General features: G+C 46.3%; 1 protein-coding gene across 3 annotated transcripts in view; it reads left to right on the top strand.

The window, feature by feature from the left end:
- Positions 1-18,942, top strand: part of TXNDC16 (thioredoxin domain containing 16) — a 44,299-nt gene extending 25,357 nt beyond the window's left edge. For 2 of the 3 annotated variants that reach the window (XM_042814150.1, XM_042814149.1), the window contains exons 14-20: positions 2,362-2,530; positions 3,194-3,330; positions 8,506-8,590; positions 12,150-12,288; positions 12,837-12,997; positions 14,521-14,711; positions 16,119-18,942. In XM_042814150.1, the coding sequence (XP_042670084.1) occupies positions 2,362-2,530; positions 3,194-3,330; positions 8,506-8,590; positions 12,150-12,288; positions 12,837-12,997; positions 14,521-14,711; positions 16,119-16,408 (1,172 nt within the window). In that variant the 3' untranslated portion in view covers positions 16,409-18,942. The remainder of the gene's footprint in view (positions 1-2,361; positions 2,531-3,193; positions 3,331-8,505; positions 8,591-12,149; positions 12,289-12,836; positions 12,998-14,520; positions 14,712-16,118) is intronic. The other variant, XM_042814152.1, reaches the window with a different exon arrangement.
- Positions 18,943-19,877: the final 935 nt, after the last annotated feature.

Below are 19,877 nucleotides of genomic sequence, written 5' to 3'. Positions count from 1 at the left end.
GGATAAATTGTTGCTCGTCTTTTCCCAGCTGGCAGCTGAGAGAGATCCCACTGTCACCTCAGGACCAGACTTTGCATGTTCTTAGGTTTTATTGTTTCCCTTTCCCAGGCAATTTCTGTTAGGAAGAAGCACCCCTTTTCTTCAGGAGACATGTCTTTTAAACACCTCTCTCGCTCAGATTTTCTCTCAGCTGCTTACACCTTTCAAAAATGTGTTTTCCAGCTTGCACGAAGGCTCGATGGGTCCTGCAAAAGCATCACCAGAAAAAAATACAAGAGCATCCTTTTCCTTCTGTATTTTGCAGATGCTGTTGTGAGTTCATCCAAGGGTGAGCTTTGCCCTTATCTGCAGCACTAATGATATGTGTCAATCCTGTTCTTCGTTACAGAGTGTTGCATTTGCTCTTCAAATCTTTCTGCCCCTCTGAATCTAGGATCATCTGCTGGATGTGTGTTTTTCCATCATCCAGGCCTCTAGTGAAAGCAGTGATCAGAATCAAACCCAAGGCACACAGAGAAGAAAGCTTGGTTGCTTTGATCTGCTGTAGTCTTCGTGAGAAATCCTCATTGTCTGCCCTTGCCCTGGTGTCTGAAGGTCACAACATCTTGCAGTGACCTGCTTCCACATGTGTCCCTGTCTCAGCGCTTCATCCCATCTTTCCCATGCAATTGTTGAATCTTGTTCAAACAAATTTAGCAAAGGTATAAAGATCTCTGAGATACTGCATTCCTGCAGTGGGCATGAACGACGTATGGCCTGAGGACTGCACACAGCCCTGCTGTCATTGGTCAAACCTGCAAGTAGGTCAGAGGCAGGTCAGGCAAGGCAGCAGCCAGGAGGTTGTGGCTACTGAGGCCAGTGATCACCTGCTGGCCAGTTAGCACACACTTAGCAGTGGACTAGCAGCTGCTTTCACCCAGCCTGCAGATGAAAGGACAGCTGATAGGGACGTGCTGAAGTTGCAGGTGCTCTGTCTTGGGCTCGTGGAAAGTATGAAGAGAACAGCATTCATCTGTTTCATTGCTTACAGATCCCTTTTTATCACATTGATGATTAAAAGGCTTTTTTAGTACTTGTCCAAGAAATCAGATTTGGACTGACTGCTCTGTAGTTCCCAAGCATTGGGAAAGTTCCTTTTCCAGTTCCTTTCCCAGTTACCTACTTGTAAAACCCCAGCCTCTTAGTTAGGGGCCTGAAGTACCTGCTGGTGCCTTGGAGATGAGCATCTTGCATAGGTACAATAGAGTGAAAGCCATCAGATTGCCAGATTGCATTGCAGTTTGTTTATGTGACCTTTAACTTCTCACTGTGTATTTAGCTCCACGTTTTAGGTAAATTAGATACTTTTCAATACTGGGCACCTCGTTCAATAAAAAAGCCTTGAATGACAGGATGGTTTAGGTTGGAAAGGATCTCTGGAGGTCATCAGGATCCTCCTGTGTTCTGGTTTTTGCCTGTTGCCTCTTTTGCTGGCAGTGAGCTCAGAACTCCAGGTGCCTCACCAGTGCTGGGCAGAGGAAAGTATGACCTGCTTTGTGTCATACAGCCCAGGATGCCATTGGCCTTCTTAGCAGAAGCAGCATAGGACTGGTCATGTTTGACTTACTGTCCACCAGCATCCCCAGGTTCTCTTCAGCAGAGCTGCCTTCTAGCTGGATGGTCCCCAGCATGTGGTTGTGTCTGGAGCTGTTCCTCCCCATGTGCATCAGCCTCTTCCATGCCAAGCTTTATTTTCCCTCTTTTTCTCCTGTAAGCAAAGGCCTGCCTGGTTTCTTTGTCTTAGCCTTATTCATGAAGTATTTCCAGCACCTGTTCTTACTGCCATGTATACTTCTGGATGTTTGCCTCAGGCTTTCATTGCATCCAGATGTGAATGTTTTTGGGTATTTCTTTCTGAGAAGTGAAAGCTGCCACTTCCCTGGGTTTAATCTCTCTGTGGTCTATTGTTTTAATCCATTCACACCTGCTGGAATATTTAATATAGTAGTAGTCTGGAAATAATTGCTTTTATATTCAGTGCTGTACAGCATGTCCATGGATAACTTCAAGAGGGAGACAGCATGGACTGGAAGGGATTGCTTATTTTGGGCTGGATTGTGACATCCTGCCTACACAGAGCAGCATTTCACTCCAGGAATGATTGAGTAACGTTTCAGTGATCACCTGGATGTGCTCCATGTATGTGCAGTGTGCTAGCATCCAGCTCAGTAGGATGCACACCAAAGCAAATAGGAGTTCTGCTATGTTAATACAAACATATGCAGTAGCATCCAAAAAAGTTCACATAGCTCCCTTTTTCAAGCATTTCACTTTCTCTTTTTTTTTTTCTTACTATTTCTATGTGTTTGTTTTCCATTCCAGGAACTCAGGGGATTTTGCTGTCTCGAGTAAACTGCTGGGACTGGCCTGGTGTTTGCACAATGGAGAATGTCACTCAGTTTCCTACCATAAAGATTTACAAGAAGGGAGAGCAACCAATAACGTACAGTGGCATGTTGGGAACTGAAGAACTGACCAGTTTCATCGTGTTGTAAGTGCCTTTTAATGAGTCCCCACACTGTAACACTGGCACATCTACCAGATGATGTTTTGGATGCTTTGTGGCCTGTGTAATGGCATTCCATTTTGGAAAAATGTCAGATCCTGTTATAGATCTGATTTGGAAATTAGTTTTATAACTTTCTGTGCTTTTCTTTGTCAAAAACATCTCTTCTTGGACAATACATCATCTGTCATCACTTTTCCTCTCTCTCTCTACAGAATTCCTTCTCAGTTATTTTTTATGTGGATCCCTGTCCAGGGATGGGGTGTGGTCCTAAGGTGAATGGCAAAATAGATGAATATGGTCCATATGAATGGCAAAACCCTCTTTGGTTTTATTGGAAGCACAGCCGAGCCCTTACTCTAAACCAAGTGATCTGTGCAGTTTAGCTGAGGGATGCCAGACTGTTCTGTGTGCAGAAAGGGTCTCAGAGCATGCAGATTGGCTTAGGGCTATTCTCTTCACCACAACCAGTCCCAGTGCCTTTCAGTGCCTAGATGATGCCCTTCCTTCCCAGAGGCAGCTGGTTTTGTTCTCTATTGAGATCAAATGGCTGTCACATTGGGTTAGGGAAGAGTTGTTATGAGGATTTTGTCTCTTCTTCCCAAAAGCGAAGAAGGCAGCCCACCTTGTTTGTCTGCCTTTCTATAGGAGTCAAGTCTCTTGCCCTCTGAAGCTGGCAACGATTGATGAAGCAGAACGGTATTTAAGAGGAGAGCTTCCATCTGAGCTGTCATCCTATCACCACTCTTCTGTTCTGGGAGTATTCAGCACAGCCACAAGTAAAGGTGAGTGAGATTTTATGGCTTAAGCATTTGAATTTAATTGCTGACCAGAGATGGTTGATTTCAGATGCTTGGGAAGTTCTCCATGTTTCATTTTCTCTAAAGAACCAATCATGTTTGCTCACATCAAAGCCTACCTGGCACCACCTTTCTTGGTTTTTGTAAGTAGAAGATTGGGGTAATTCCATATGTGGCACCTAAAGTTTATATTGTGACATCAGCCAGCAACTGTGGGTGTATTTACTATATTCACTGTGCTGGCATGTGACAACCCTGACAGGTCTTGGAGGTGTGCTTGGGCCAGTACAAAACAACAATTCCATGATGACCTGTCCCAGGGCTGCACAGCTGTCTGCACAAAGAGGTGTTTTCACAAACAGCCAATCTGAATTTACTTAGCCACAATTTCGCTGTCCCTGTTGTATTTCCTGTCCCTTACCATGAAAAGTCTGCCTCTATCCTCTTCATGAGTCCCCTTCAAAGGAGCTGTAAGCTGCTCTCAAACCTCTTCTCACCCACTGACTGAACAAGCCCAGACTCATCAGTCTTTTCTTGAATTCCACATGTAATGTCATAGCATGCTTTTTAAAAGAAAGCTCTTTCCACTGTTGCATGGGTGGTTATCTCACTGACTCCTCCTCTTGCAAATGTGGGAGTCTCAACTTGAAACTGACATGGAGTCTGAAATATAAAAAAAAAGCAGTGAGGTAAAATGCAAAGTTCTTGCATCAAACAGGAATGACGTGCTACCAAGCCTCTGAAATCCTTCTTTGGATTTTGCAATAGGTGAGCCCAGTTTCTGCAGTGGTTGGTCCCAGCTGTAAGTGCTAAGCACAGTTGCTAGAAGGAGTGTTCTGAACTTATCTTAATTTATCTCACATTGTATTCTTGGTCAGTGTCATCCTGGTCAATGCTAGGAATGCAGGGTGGCTGAAACTTGGAGTTGTGCCTCTCCTGTCTGTTACATAGAGTGCTGCACCAGAATGGCAATCAGACATGTTAATGAGGAAAAGGGAATAAAGTCAGTCTAGAAAAGGAATGTCATGTGATGCTTCCATCATATCCACAGTGGGCAGATAGGATCTTCCAGCCCCACAGTCTCCAATTTACCACTCTCTCTAGGAGTCACTGTGCTAAAAGGGGGATGTTTTTATGATCTTTGTCAAGATCAAAATTTCAGACTGTTTTTCTTTTTGAAGACCCAGCGTGCCTGTAACCTTTGGTTAAATGCAGTAAAGCTAATGAGTTGCATGAGGAGGTTCAGGGGGAATCCACTGTGCTCAGAGATAAGAACAGAAGAAAATGGCAGTAAACATTTGGGCCTTGTTCACCAAGCCAGGTGACATCTAGCATGCCTTCCTTCTTCTGGAGGGCCTGTGTCTAAGTGTTAAATTTAGCAGAAAATCTTACTGGTCTCAAAAAAACTTTCAAACATTTTTTTCCCTAGTTTTCATCAGCTGAGCTCTGGAATCATCCTTTTATTCCATGTATTCCATTGTCTGCAGCAGTGGTGCCTGTGTTAGCCCAGATGACAGCACTGCAGACAGCATGTGATCTGTGAGACGAGTTCTTTGCAGGGAGCCTGCCTGGATCCAGATGGCATTGTGAGCTCAGACTATGCACAGAAGATATTCCTTTCCTTCTAGACCTTCTGTCTTTGGAAACACAGGGCTTGGAGGCTTCCAAACAGCTCTGTATGGAACCCACAAGGTTTCCTCCTCCCCTGGGGCACGCTCACGCTGCAATCTAGAATGGCATCTGCAGTCTGGGTAACTCAGCCACGGATGCCAAGGGAGAAGAAAGATGGGATGCTTTCTCATTGTGTAGCCTGAGGGATAGCTGAGTGTCACGCAGTATAATCTGAGGGAGCAGAAATTTGGAGCCAGCTGTTTGGCACCAAACCCAGACCAGGAGTCAGGGAAACCACGTTGCTGTCTTTAACAGCCTGCAGACTTCTCTGGAAGTTTTATATTTATGTTCTCGTAGCAAAAATTCCTGTTGTTACCTGAACCAGCAACGTGTCACGTCATTGCCATTTCCAGTTAACTGAAGTAGAGCAATGAGATGCCCAGTTAAATGAAGCTCTGGACTTTTTCCATCACTTAGTGTGAGAACTATATTAAGAAACTCAATGGATGTGAGCTAAAAGAGTTTTGTCAAAAAAAATGATAATAGAAAGGGATTGCAGGGAGATACAGAGTATTACCAGGGCAGTGAGTGAGCATTTTCCTGGAAGATGGGAGAACTTTACAGGGGTTCATTTGCTACTCAGAAGCACATTTGGAATTAGGGCTGTGTCCTAAGATGTGCAGCAGTTGTTCAAGAACACACCTGTGCTCCTCAGATTTCTGGTAACGTTGTAGGGCTTGCCAAGCATTGGTGTAAATCAAGCATTAAACATTATCTGAAGTTGTCTGTGGGGCTTTGTCTGTGCACAGACTGCTCACTTCAACTCGTGATCAGACTTAGGTTGGGGCAGAATAAAGAAAGGACCCACATGACCCATATTTTTTTCTCTCCAGCATGGCAACAGCAGACATTTAGGAAAACAATTACATGTTCAGAGGGATTTCTTTCCCTGGCAGCATGGAACTAGACTCCAGGAATCATCATTCAGGATCTTCCTTAGTCTAGAAATCTCCCTCCTGCTTTGTATCTAATGGCTTGTGTTGGCATAATCAGAATCTCTGATTGGTATCTCTGCCTGGTATCCACAGCATGCCTTGGCAGTGAGTTTATTTTGTGGAGGATTTTATGCATGGCTGTGAATTTCCTGTTTTCCAGTAACTGCTGCCCAAGCATTCTGTGGGCTGCTGGATATTGTGTTAGAAGAGATGATGAAGGATTGATCCCCGTTCACTTTTTCTGAGATCTTGTGTTGCCTGTCCATTGTCACCCAGCAGGCACAGTTAACACCAGCAAAAGGCAGAAAGCAGCTTAGCTTCAAGCTTTCACTCAATAAAGAAAGCAAAGTACTACACAATCTACCATCTCATATAGTTTTCAGGATAAATAGCTTTTAGGAAGTGCTCTGTATCTGTTGTAGAACTGTGTGCATGTAGGTTTTCTTGCACAGAACTACGAGGCTGCTGTGTGGGACGCTGGGTCTGTCACAAAATGTCCCCAAAATGCTGACAGTTTTGGAATTGTGATAGGAAGGAGCTGCAAAGCAGAGTGTGATGGCGAGGGAACAGCAGGAATGAGCCTACGAGTCCCAAGTGTGGACTGTGCTGAATGTTGTCCTGATTTAGGAGAGAATTCCTGCAGCCAAGGCCTCTCCAGGACAGCACTTGAGCACATGCTTACTTACGTCTCAAGTGAGTGTTTCAAGTTAAATGCCAGTGGAAGTGCTCTCCTGAGGATGTTTGGATTTAAGCCTGCTCTTTGTGTATCACACTGGGTCCCTTCGTGCCTCGCACAGCTCACAGTCTTCTTCATGGCCTTTTCTCCTGTAGCTGGGCCACCACATTAGCAGAGGGTTTGTTGGTGAAGCTCTCAGAGCGAAGCTCTCACTGTTCCTCTTCATCTGATCGCTTGGGTTGTTGCGTCAGCACTGACATCAAGTGATTGAAGACCAAGTGAATCTGAAAACCAATGTCAGATCCTGATTTGCTTGACATCACAGGCTGGATGTGGCTCTGGGCAGCCTGGGCTGGTGGTTGGTGACCCTGCATGTGGCAGAGGGGGGTTGAAAATAGATGATCACTGTGATCTTTTTCAACCCAGGCCATTCTACGGTCACAAGCCTAATTGGGCAACCTGTGTCACAAGCACTGTGGCATGTGTTATTTCTTGCAGTGTCTGAACTCCCAACAAGCCACTCTTTAAGGATCCAAGCTTTCTTTCAGAAAAGAAATCAGTATAAAAAAAAGCTTGTAGCCCTCGTGGTTCCAGGGGATCGCAATGAAAAATGCATCCTTAAATTTTGCTGGAAAGGCAGAGAGGCAAAGAACAAAAAAGTGAAGAGCTTTGAGGCAGCTTCAGTTTACTGAGGTCTGAGTCACTGGTCCCAAGTGCCTGGGTTGGCCAGTTTTGACACGATGATCCGCATTACAAGGAACAATAAATTCTGTCTGAATGAGATTTTAGTTGCATTCTGTAGCAACGTTTATCACAGCTGTATCTGAATCGTAACTTCAACTCGTGCGAAGACCTGACTCCTCTGACATAAATGAGAAGAGCCTTTTTTGTTGTCTTCAACTGCTTGGTATAAAGAGTGGGAGAACTGAAATGTGCCCCATTTTCAGCCTGCTTAGGCAGGGTTGTTTTTTTTCTCCCTGATCTTTATCTAGTGCATTTTACAAGCTCACACACTGTGGCTTGCATATTCTCACAACGTTTGTCTCTTCCATGGATCCAGTTGCCTAAAACTGAGGATGTTTTTATAAGGGCATAAACCAGCTCTTGGAGCTGGCTCCTTCTGGAGCTCTGCTCTCAATCTCTGAGTGCAGATAGATTCAGCTGTTACAGATTAAAGGGAGTCACATCCTTTTATCCCCATTGTGTGAGTTCACTGGCTTCCTAAGGTGAGAAGTAGACCTTAGCAGCTGTCAAGGATCGATGGTTTGATGCTGCACTCTGAACTGTGACAGCAGAGGGAAAGCCCTCTCCTTGCAGCTGCAAGAAGCAGTGGCACACAGTGTGCCTTCAAGGTGCCTTTGGACCCTCGGTGGTTGTAACAGATCCTCCTGTTTGGAGGAGCCCAATAAGACAAAAAGACACTTGACGGAGAGAGTTCTGGCCACTTAACACTCCTGCAGTAGTCTTTTCCAAAAGGTTGCTGTGATTTATAAGATTTCTATTTAGCCTTTTAATTGGTCTCCTGTTTTTAAGAACACCACTTATGGTCTTTAAGTTCTCAAGGGCGTTTCACTTTCCATCAGTATCTCTGTCATGCAGATCCTGGAAACTCAGTGCTGGTGGCTAAAGAGCAAAGGCTGCTCTCATAATAGGAACTCTTTCCTTCTCATCCTTTCAGTGGCTGCCAGCTCCTCCCTTGTGTAGCCTGTGGCCATGAGATGCACCCATTTCTCATCAGCCGCTACTCATATTTTTGTTCACAGCTGACAGTTTGCTGTGGGAGGGTGTTACATATGCAGATGTGGTGATTTGACTTCCAGAAGGAAGCTGACACTTCTCTTTCTATTGTTTATTTATGATTCTTTGTCTCTTTTACAGTCAGGGAAGCCTTCACAGAGGCAGGAAGCATCTTAAGTGGGCACGTAACAACAGGGATGTATTTCGAAGATGATGTCTTGGCTTTGTAAGTTGTTTTTTTCTTTGTGACAATTCAGACTGACCTGCATTTAGTGAAAGCTGCTGCCTAAAGCGAGTGTCTCTGCCCATGCTGAGTGTTTATCAGCAACCCAAACATCTACAAATGTCTTAGCCCAGTAGCAAGATTGTTCAGGACTCTGCCAAAGAGAGATGGAGCGGTGACTGGGCTGCTGATTTACAGCCCTTCCACAAGCGACCTATTTAACCCTGTTGTTATGAACTGTCAGCTCCCTTCCTGTTGTTCAGGTTCACTCTGGGTATTTTTAGTCCTCTATCCCTGCCAGTCCCTCACGCATCTGTTGGGTTCCCTGTAAAACAAGACCAAACCTATATGGGGAAAAAACAGGCTGGAAAAATGTTATTTTTTAGCTAGATCAGAATGTGAGGAAGAAAAAAAGAGTTCTGCCCTTCTCTTTCCTTTGAGAAGAAATGCTGACTTGCTATTTTTCTGCCTATTGCTGCCATCTCTGCACCTTCTTTTTCTGTCTTCCGTGCTCTGATGCTGCAGAAGTGCATGTGATGGGTGAGGAAGGGAAGTGCAGGGGGGGATGCTGCAAAGCCAGAGGTGTAAATTTGACTCTTGCTCTGGTGGTTGACCCTGTTTGCAAATAGCAACCGAAAGAGAGTCTGTGTGCTGCCTTCTTGCAAGGAGTTCTTGGCTACCAGTGGAATAGGAATTGTGTCTGGGTGCTGGAAAATGCAGCTCTCGGTTTAAGCCAAATTGTAGCTAATGGGACTTTAGAGTCCATGGGTCTGTACATTTAGCTTAAGGCTCATGCTCGCTCCTCCAACAGGAAAAGTGCTTTGAATCAGGCTGTGAGGGATGTTTCAGTGCTTATAAATGCAGGGAGATCCAGAAGGGGTCTTTGCCTTCTCCCAGCATCTCGTTCCCATCAGGAATCAGCCACCAGTGCAGCATTAAAAATCCCCAAGCGTCCCTTTTTGCTGGCGTGGGTTTTAACAGCCATTAACATAGCAGTGAATTCTTTTTGCTAGTTTCTTAGGAACGTGCCACATCCCTGCTGTGTTTGATGACACCAACAGAAGTCTGTGTCCTGTCAGCAGTGACGCATTCAAGAACACATCTCCATCCTCCTGCTGCAGCCATAGTCTGGAGAGTGCTCCTATTTGCTTGGGATAGTTAATGCAGTTTGTATTGATATTCATTCTGCCAAGTTTGGATTCTGGCTGTGGAAGGTGTTTTTAGCTGTTATTTGTGGGTGAAGCTACTGTAGATGGTCATCTTCTCAAGTGTAAGTAGAAAGTAAACACTTACAGGAATTCCTTATGCAAGAGTCGGGCTCACTTCCCTTCTCGAGAGAAGAAAAGCTGTTTTTCTGCTAAGCTCACACTAAGGAAATGTTTGTGGCTCCTAAGTCACAGAAAACTGGGCCCTGCTCACATTCCCCCAGAAGAAAAGGTATACAAAATGCACCAAGGAATGTTCTAAACAAAACTGTTTGCTCAGCAAACACCTGGTCCGTTGGGAACAAATGCAACAAAGCACCAATGAAGAAATTCTTTGAATGAAGTCATTTATTTCTCACATATTTAGATGTCGCAGATTCCTGCCAAGCATTTGTTTGCAGATGTTTTTGATTTAAATGCAAGTCTCGTATTACCCATGTAATGCCAGCTATATAAATAGAAAGCTGTCACAAGCAGCAGTGCAACCACTTGATAGGTGTTGGTCATATTACTGGGAAAATCAGAGGTGACTTCAGGGTAAGTTATTAGGTGGGGAATTTGTTGGTTTTCTGGCAGTGTTGGGAGCTTCCTTATCAAAGGCTGCTGAATGAGTTCATCTTTTTAGACACAGAGAACAAGAGTTCTGACCTCCTTGGAGACGTGGCTCTGCCAGAGTGTCTCTTTAAGACTTGGGAAGTTTGAAAAAGGAGCAGAATTTAAAATATTTGTGAGGTTTTACTGTTCTCAATCAAAGGCAAATGCAAGTTAACTTGAAAAAACAACCAACAGGGAAGTTACAGATCTTCTCAGCAGCTCAGAGGATCCCCAGCTGTGACCAGAGGTGTGAAATAACGTGCTGGACTCGAGGAGCTCTTGAATCCAGGCAGGAAGGGCACAGCACAGCTCAGGGCTGGACTGACAGGTATTTCTAGGGGAAAGAAATATGTGTGAGGTACAGCCCTGGCCTTTGGGGTGTGAGCTGCAAGAGTTCCTGGAGCGTCTGGCTTTCCATTGGTGTCACAGTGTGATGGGAGTTAAGAAAGTGCTGTGCTTCTGTGATCTGGAGAAAAATGGGAAGATTCTGGTAGGAAAAAAACAAACAAACAAAAAAACAAACAAAAAACCCAACACCTGAGTGTGTGGAAATGGACAGAAAACCAAAGCAGAACGGACTAAAAAAAGCAGAAAAATGAAAGTGAAAAAGCTCTGATGAGCACGAGAACAGGTCAGCAAAGGATTGATAAGGTTTGAAAGCCTCAGGAAGGTCATTACTGCCACTCTTTGTCAAGATACCAGTGCAGATCTTGGCTTTCCCTTAGCAGATGTGCAGTGGGTGTGTTTTCTTCCCAGCAGAGAAATGGGGTGAGGGGCAAAGTGAAAGGTCTGCATTTGAACCGAAGGGCGCAGAAATGTCTTATCTGGTGTCATCTTCACCTGCTTTGTCTTTGTGGCATGAAACACCAAACACCAAGGTCTTTAAAGCACATTTGAGCACGTCTCCCCCCACGTTGCATCTTCTTCATACAGAAAAAAGGAGATTAGGCACACCAGATTACCCTAGAAAAGGAAATCAGAGGCCTCCTCAGCCCAAAATGCCCTCAGTTTCTCTCACACAGGCTGACTTCCCCAGCAATACTGGTGTCACAGCCTTAGAAGAAATACCAGCAGCCTTTTGACAAATAAACTACAGACACCCCCAAGAAACAGCTGGGGCTGTTCACTTCCTCTGTTTCACCCTTCCTCTGGGCTGTGACATCTGGAGTCTTTAGGGTGAACTTCTTCAAACTTCCAGCACGTTGCTCACCCATCTTGGTGTGGTGCCCTTTCATTGCTCAGACTTCTCCTATTTTTGCTATTTCCACCTGCTCAGCTTTTCTTTTAATGCCCTTGAACTCTTTCACCCAAAGAATGTTGAGGAGCAACAGAGGGGCTGGTTTATCTGATAAAAGTGAGTCACAGGGTATGTCTGCTGCTGTAACGTTTGCTGAACTGCAGCAGAACTGCACAAAACTGCCAACAATCAAAGCCCATGGAGCTCAATTGATAGAATCATACAATCACAGGATCCTAGAACGGCCTGGGTTGCACAGGAGCACAGTGCTCATCCAGCTCCAACCCCTGCTGTGTGCAGGTCGCCAACCAGCAGCCCAGGCTGCCCAGAGCCACATCCAGCCTGGCCTTGAATGCCTGCAGGGATGGGGCATCCACAGCCTCCTTGGGCAACCTGTGCCAGTGCCTCACCACCCTCTGGCTGAAAAACTTCCTCCCAATATCTAACCTAAACCTCCCCTGCCTTAATTGAAAGCTTAGTTTGTGTATGTTTGGTACCTGCTGTGAGTTGGCTGGGTTTTTTTCAGGTCCCATAAATATGCAGTGTCTCCTCCTGCCCTCCTCCTTGCCAGGAGCAGCAGTCAGAGCGTGGAAGGCATCGCTTTGTCCAAGCAGAGTGCACAGGACATCGTGGAGATGATCAGATATGAGCTGCTGGACCTTTTTGTAAGTAAAAGAAACGTGTCCTTTTTCCACTGAAGTCATTTTCAGAAGCGCTGATTACAGCACTGAGCTTGCAAAATAAATACATTTGCTCATTATTTGCTCCCATTGTTTTTATCCTTTATGACTTGGAGCCAACGGTCTGGCCAGAAATGTGTTATTTGTAGTGTTGTCCCTTGGGAGGAGGCCCTGGGAGTCGGTTGGCTGGCTGGTGCTTTTAGTCCTGGACCTACTGTTGTAGGCATCTTCCAAGGCCTGCTCCCTGCACATAAGCTGGATGAAACCTGCTTTGCTTTTCTGCTCACACCCATTCACCTCAAAGTACACAGCTTCTCATTCAGACCTGCCTTGTGATAGGCATGGATGGGTGTAGGCATTTCCAAAGTGCACTGAAGTCCCCAAATCCACACTGGATTTTGAGATTCTCGCATTCAACGCAAACCCCACCGCTTTGCTCAGCCCCTGACCCACTCATGTAAGAACAGAAAGTCTGATTTTGTCTTGCTCCCTCATCCCCTTACACACCAACTTCTTGTTTTGGTGTCTTGCAGCCAGAAATCACCGTGCAAAATCTGCCCCACTACTTGCAACTCGGAAAGCCTTTCCTCATCTTGTTTAGCGACGGTGACATTGGTCAAACAGAAAGCAAGGAAATGCTGACACTGGCAAAAGGGAGATCTCAGCAAGCATTTGTGTCGTGCTGGTTGAACTTGTGAGTATGCTAAAACCTCTTTGTTTCTTTCCCTTACCTTGCTCTTAGCAGTGCAGGGCAAGGAGAAAACAGAGTCTGCAATTACTCAGAACGCTATCGATGTGGCAATGTGATCATTGGGTCTGAAATCATCATGGGTTGGGAGGCCAAATCATTTAGCAGTGATTCAGTATGTATTCTGGGCAGCTGCAAAATTGCACAAAAAAGTAAAATTAGTAAAAACCTTAATTGATTGCAGAAGTAATTGCCAGTAGAGTAAAATTTCTCGAGGATGCTGCATGGTAGCTTCACTCTGGACCTGAATTTATTACTATTATTTTTTTACACGTGGAAGAAAAGAAGTAAATTTGCCCTCCTAGAGAGTCTTAATATAATTATTCCATCAGCAATTAGTGTGAAACACAGTGGGCCAATTAGTGATTGCTGACTGTGGGGAAAAATGAAAGTTTCTGGAAGAAGCTCTGTAAGACAAACCTGAAAAATAATGGAGAAACAAAATGAATCCTGGCACTAAAAATAATTAAAAAAAAAAAAAAGATAGGAAAGGGGACTTTTTAAAATCCTCCCCTCCTGTGTAAGTTTTCAGTTTTTAACCTCTGATTGTTTTGCTCAAGCCCAGAGACACCTCACTGTCTTAATCATAGCGTGCTTTGAAGTCTGGGAAGTGCCTAGCAGCGTGGGCTGGAGTTTAGCTAACTTTGTTTGCCAGTAATGCGCAAGAAATGAGAGTCCCTGGAACTTCCCCACCTACACATCTGCCTCTGTTCTCTTTTACTGAGAAAGAATAAGCTGTCCTTTACCAGGGCAGAAAATGGTCACTGGCTTTAAAAGAGTAACATAATCCTAGAAAGAGGACCTCCTTCCCATGGTGAAAGCCAGCTCAGACCCTGTGCATCACTGAGCCCGAAAATAGCACCTGAAGGACTCATCATCTCTGTGTCCTTGCTGACCCTCCATCTTAGTTGGATCTCCTCTTTTGGCTCTCCCTGTGTCTCTTGGAGGAGTTGCCATTCCAACTCCTTGTCTCTGCCCACTGACTGCAGGAAACCACTCCACAGATGCCAAGGGACTGGATTGCATGAGCACAGCCCTCTGCACCAGCTCATACCACTTCTACCTGCTGGTGGCTGCTGCAGCTGCAGGGAGGTGTCAAGAGCTGGTAGTTCCCACAGCAGATGTCCAGCACTACGAGAGTTAACTGCAGTGTGCCATTCCCATCTGACTTGCTCTTAAAAACTTGTGGTGGAGAAGATTTCACACCTTTGTGCAGAATTTGTGCCAGCAGAATTTGTCCCTGCTCCTCCTGCTAGAGGATTTCTTAACTGTTCTGCTGTCCACTCCCTGTCCATTAGACAATAAGGGCTTAAGTCCTTGAGCTGTGAACTTCTACAGCTGTTCCATAGGTAAAACAATGCACACATGTTTTGCTGAAAGTAGCCTGAGAGCTTTAATGCTTTCTTGACCCTGAGGACATATTCTGCTGCCAAACTGTTGTTGAGCACGCTGTTGGATCTCCCCAACAGGAAGAACACTCCAGTGGGCCGTGGGGTCCTGAAGGCATACTTTGCCACCATACCTTCACTGCCTGCTCTTGTCTGGGTGAACCTTCATGCTGGAGGTCAAGTGTTTAAGTTCCCATCAGAGCAGTCAATCACTGAAATGAACATCTTATCTTGGCTGGAGAAACTGAAGGCAGGACTGGAGATTCCCAGCAGTAAGTGGATGAGCGTTTGAAATGTTCCTAAGCATGCACTGTTAGCTTTGGTCTGTTTATGAGAAGATGCTACGTGCAATAAATTGTCTGTCCTGGAATTTAATTATGGAAAAACTAGCTATTCTAGTTTGAGTTGGAGCAGTACAAATCGTCCAGCCAGAACAGAATACCCTTACTCACGAGTTTGCTGCAGGACTGTTTAACATTCAGAGCCAAGCATGAATAGTTCTGAATCGGCATCTCTTCCCTGTATAATCCCCAGACCTGGCTGTGCTTTCTGATTGCTGAGAACAGACCTGCTGAAACATTGCTTGCTAATAAGAAAATCTCCAGAGTCCTAGCGTTAGAAATAGCTTCTCTTTAGGCAACTTCCAGCATTTTTATAGACAGGAAAGTGAGAGGAAGCCGAAGCCTTGCTGTGGTCTTTGGAACATCAACGGTTGGCATTTGCTGTGAAGCCTTTCACTCAGTGCCTTCCTTCCTTGATCAGCTGCTGAAGCTTTGGAGGAAAGCAGTGTAAATGTGCCTTCCTCATATGGTAGGTGTAGCCATTGGGTGCCACAAACTTGGGAACAGCTGGCTGATGGCCTGCTTCAGGCTCCTGAATTGAAATGGGGGTTTGATCTTGTGGAATCTTAAGATAAGCCTTTCACAGCAATTGTTTTCAAATGCCAGCAGCAGCAGCCTGGCAAGGTAGGATATGGAGGTGTTCTCAGTAATCAAAGACATCACTTGTGGCCTGGCTGCTACAGCTCTGTGACCCAGCCCTTCTCCCACAGCTCTTCCCATCTCCAGTGCCAAAGGATGGATGTCATTTAGGTCTCCAGTTAAGGACCTTCCTTCATTCAGCTTTCCAGGTGCCAGAGGGGTGCTCTGATGGTTGGGCAGCATGGCCAAGGGCTCTGCCAGCCATCACAGCCTCCTTGCTAAGCTTTTAGGTCTGTGTGATCAGCCTTAAAAGCACAAATTAAAGAGCATCCTCGATTAATGGTGCTGCTTCCTCTCTGTAGAGACAGCAGTCTCCCCTCATTCCTAATGGCATTTCAGTAATGCTAAGTCATTAGCACAGTGATTTGAGATCTGAGTGAAACATCCATTCACTGGTAGAGAGAGAGAGTGCTGCTGCTTGTAAAATTCACAGCTTGATGTCTGAAGACACAGGAACCAGCCTTTGAGGAGCTGAGCCCTCAGCCAGCTCCTGTAAATGTTAATGCATCTGTGGCTGGTTTGGTTTGGGTGGCATTATTAGTTGTGGAGAAGAAAGAGTGAACTTTAAAAAGAGATCTTTAATTTTGCATTCACTGGAAGGGCAGAAAAGCCATATTTGCTTTGAAATGGAAATGACTGTAAAGTGGGTTACATCACAGCCTCTTAACTTATTAACAAAAGACTGTCTTCACCTTGCAGGTACCCTGTCTGAGGAAGTCTGGAAACCACCTCTTCCTGCTTACGATTTCCTCCAGATGATGGAGGCCGCAGGGCCCGAGTTCACCCTCCATACCTCCTCTCACCAAGAGGACAGACAGGAGCAGCAGCAGCTGCAAGGCTCTGAAGAAAAAGCCACAATCAGAGAGGAACTGATTGAGCAAGTCGGGGTGAAAGCAGGGAAAGCCCAGGGCCCTGGGAGGGACCTGCGGGGCACAGCCCCGAGGTTGGCAGGCAGGGAAAAGCAGGCCAGGAGGCACAGTGAGCTGTGAGAGCGGGAGGCTGTGGGACAGTGCCCTCAGTGAGCCTTTGCAGCAGAGAGAGAAGTGAGTTCAACTGTAAATCGACAGGGATGGCCCTTAAGTTTCAGTCTAAATTCTGTGTTGCAGTTCTGTAGTTCTGTCTGTAGTTCTGTTGCAGGTAGTTCTGTGGTACCTGTGATTTCTGATAGCAGAAACACATCCATACGACACGTAGCTTGGCCCTCCTGGGTGCAGGCCGTGTTGCATTTCACAGTAAATTGTGAGAGCAGGTCTTCATGGAGGTTGCTGCTGAGTTCTGCCTGCCTGTTCGTTAGTGGAGAGGCAGTGAGCTCACTTGGCGTACTGAGGGCTTGCCCACACAGAAATTATGCCAGAAAAGTTGAAACACTGCAGCTTTTCTTCACAGTTGCTATATATCTGAGCAGGAAGAGAGCGAGTGATTCTGGGATAAAGAACATTTATCTTCCCTTCGTTTCAGCAGAGGCTCTACAGACCTGTGTTGGCAAGCTCTGCTCTCCATAAACAGTTAAATCTGCATGGTAACTGTGCAGAGCTGGGAGGGCAAACATACCTCTGGCTGGAAGGCTGAAGTGTTTAAACTGACATGCAATTGTTTACACCTGAGTGGTGAACTGAATCCACAAGTGTTCTCATTCCCAGGGGTAATAGCATATCTGGCTAAAGCAGCTTTATTATGAAGAGCTCAGGTCATCACAACAGCTGCGAGTACCCAAAATAAAGATTAGCCAGCAAAGCCCAAAGGCGGGCAGATTGGAAGGTGGCTTTGCTCAATGCTGGCATTTTCTTGGTTGTGAGCCCAGGGGATTATTTACAGCTTTTGCTAGTTTTCTTTGGTCTGGGTAACAGCAGTGAGGTTGGTGCCTTCTGAGCCAAGGATGGTGCAGGAAATGAGATCTGCAGAAAGACCAGTGCAGAGATAAGGAGAAGTGAGAGGCAAGGCTGGCAGTATTGGGGACAGGTGGTGCCAATGTGGGACAGAGCTGTTTCACATCCTTCTGGTGATGAGTGGGAGATCTGGGGCGTGGGGAAGTGGCATTTCAGCCTCTGCTCCTTTCCTTGGGACGGTCTGATTCCGTGCTGCAAGACAGCATGGGACATGACCTGGACAGAGCAATGTTTTAGGAAGAAAGCTTTGTCTAATTCCACTAATGGCCACAACAGTCTTCCCACTGCCTTTAGTAAACATCTGCTCTGTTCCACAGCCCTGCTGAGATGTGTGGGGAGGGTCAGGTCCTCCCCCTGTTTGTGGCTCTGAAGCTACTGGTGAGGGGAAAAAATGATGTTAAGGATCTGCTGAGAGCCCTGTGAAGTCTCTCTTGTCCTGCAAGCAGCCCACATAGATGGGAATATTTTGAAATGCCAAGGAATAGACCATTAGTTCTGTGCCCTCCATGCAGCCCATAATTGAAACAGACCATTTTTGGACTCTGACAGGCTCAGAGCCAGAACGTATGTATTTAAAGTAATAAATGTGCAGTACACAGTCTTCCATGCAACTGCATTTTCCCAAGGAAAGGAGTAGGTCAATGTGCAAGCAGAGCCTCTGTGAGTTCCCATCATTCCTCTGCAACTCAAATTTGTAACACTGTGCTCCATGACCTGTACACGGGTAATTTCCAGCACTAACCCAGCACTGGTGGCTGCTTTCCCTCTTGCTGCATCACTCTTCAGGCAGACAAAGTGCAATGTTTGGGCTTTTCATTCATCTCTTAAATAAACTCTTATCTCAAGTTCAACTTGAGATGTGCATTTGTGTCCTGGAGCAGCATGTCTAGGATGGAAGCACGCTTCCAGGAAGGCTCCTTGGCTGCTGAGTTGCAGGAGGATCACTGACTTAGCAGATTTTGTGCAATACCAGGAGCCTTCCCGGATCCCTGCTGCTTTTGGCTGCGTGTCATTTTCTATCACAGGTCTTCGCTGCTCAGCATCCAAGTAGAAGCCTGTCACTAGGGGTCAGTGCCACATCTCAGTTCTGGCTGGAAGAATTGCTGCCTCTAGTGCTGCTTAATCGATCCTGGAGAACTGCCATCAAAGCAATGGGGGTCCAGGAAACTGATACCCTGTGGGGGTGCTGATGGCTGAGGGCCTGTTTGCTGCTGGGGGGGGGGACAGTGGCTGCAGGAAGCCTAAGGGCTGGGGGACTCACAGCTCTAGGGGTTTCAGCATTCATATCACCAGTGGGTCCCCCAACCCTGAGCCTCCCAGCAGGGAGGTGCCAGGAGCCCTGAGCCCAGCCAGCAGCTCTGTGCAGCCACGGCTGTAGGCACCACGGAGGAGACATGCTTGGCCACATCTCATGGCCATGGGCTGCGTTAGGTGGGGCTGCTGGCCCTGAGCACAGGTCTGGGTCAGGGTCCTGGGCTGCATCAGGTCATATGGTTTGACTCTGGGTTTGGCTGTTTCTTTAAACACAAAATATCTTTGTTGTTGTGTATCTCAAGCTCTTGGGCATGGAGGAAATCTTTACAGGCATGCGTGTACCCGGATATGTGCAAATAGAAAGAAAATGTTCTGCATATTGAGAGCAGTTTGTCGTCTGTATCTTACAGCCTTCGCATTCGCTGGCAGCAGCAGTCCTGCACTGTGTTTGTTTTAGTAGCTGTGGCTCTGAGAAGACCAACATGGAAAGAAATAATAAGTGCTAATGGCCTCGAGTGAAAAGAGCTGAGAAAGAAGAGCTCTGCATCCCAGGGCAGCTGAGAGGTGTCTGAGGTGTCTTTGAACAGAAGATAAAATGAGGATGCAAAACGAGGATTACATGGCTGTGTTTGAGTGCAAAACAGTTTAACTCAGTGCCCAGCACTGTACGGAGTGCTCCAGGAGCTGTGGTCTGACTGAGCAGGGAAGGAGAGGAGTGCTCACTGCAGGGACTAAGGGAGCATGTGGGATGAGCTTTTCATGTTTAAAGAGCTTGTAGAAGAACTGTTACGGAGTGTTTCTGGTCTGTGGCTCAGGGCAGCAGACTGATCCCCTTGGAAGCCAGCCCTGGGGGTTTGGTTGCATGACCATGGACAGGAAAGCAGTCATGTTCTTGCAGCTTTGTGACCCTCTGGGTGAACCACAGCTTTTCTCAGGTGGGATGGAAGGTGAACATTCCAAATCAGCTGTTATCAACCCATCCCTGCCTCGGTGCCCCAGAGCACCAGTGGCCACAGACCCTATTGTTGGCTATGCAGTGGGAATACAGCCGTAGGATGGCTAAAGATGTGGCTGCAGCAGGAGGAAGCATGCAGGAGCAGATGTCATGGGAAGGACACGTGCCTGTGTGTGGGCAGCTGCCAGCGCTGCCAGGATGTGAACCAAGACAAGAGCTGGTGTCCTGGTTTGTGTCACTTGTGCTCATCAGTTCCTGGTGCCACAGGGATGGAGCGTCTGGCGAGGCTGGGGGAAGGAGGAGGAGGATGGCAGCCTTCCTGGAGCTGTGGCTGGGGAAGAGCTACCAGCTGAGGCTCTTTGA

Source organism: Centrocercus urophasianus, unplaced genomic scaffold (genome assembly GCF_019232065.1).
Source record: "Centrocercus urophasianus isolate 14NV4802_14NV808 unplaced genomic scaffold, USGS_Curo_1.0 seq_14, whole genome shotgun sequence".
In the NCBI taxonomy this organism is placed as follows: Eukaryota; Metazoa; Chordata; class Aves; order Galliformes; family Phasianidae; genus Centrocercus; species Centrocercus urophasianus.
Note: the sequence above shows the minus strand (reverse complement) of the source record. Positions and strands in the feature narration are given on the sequence as shown.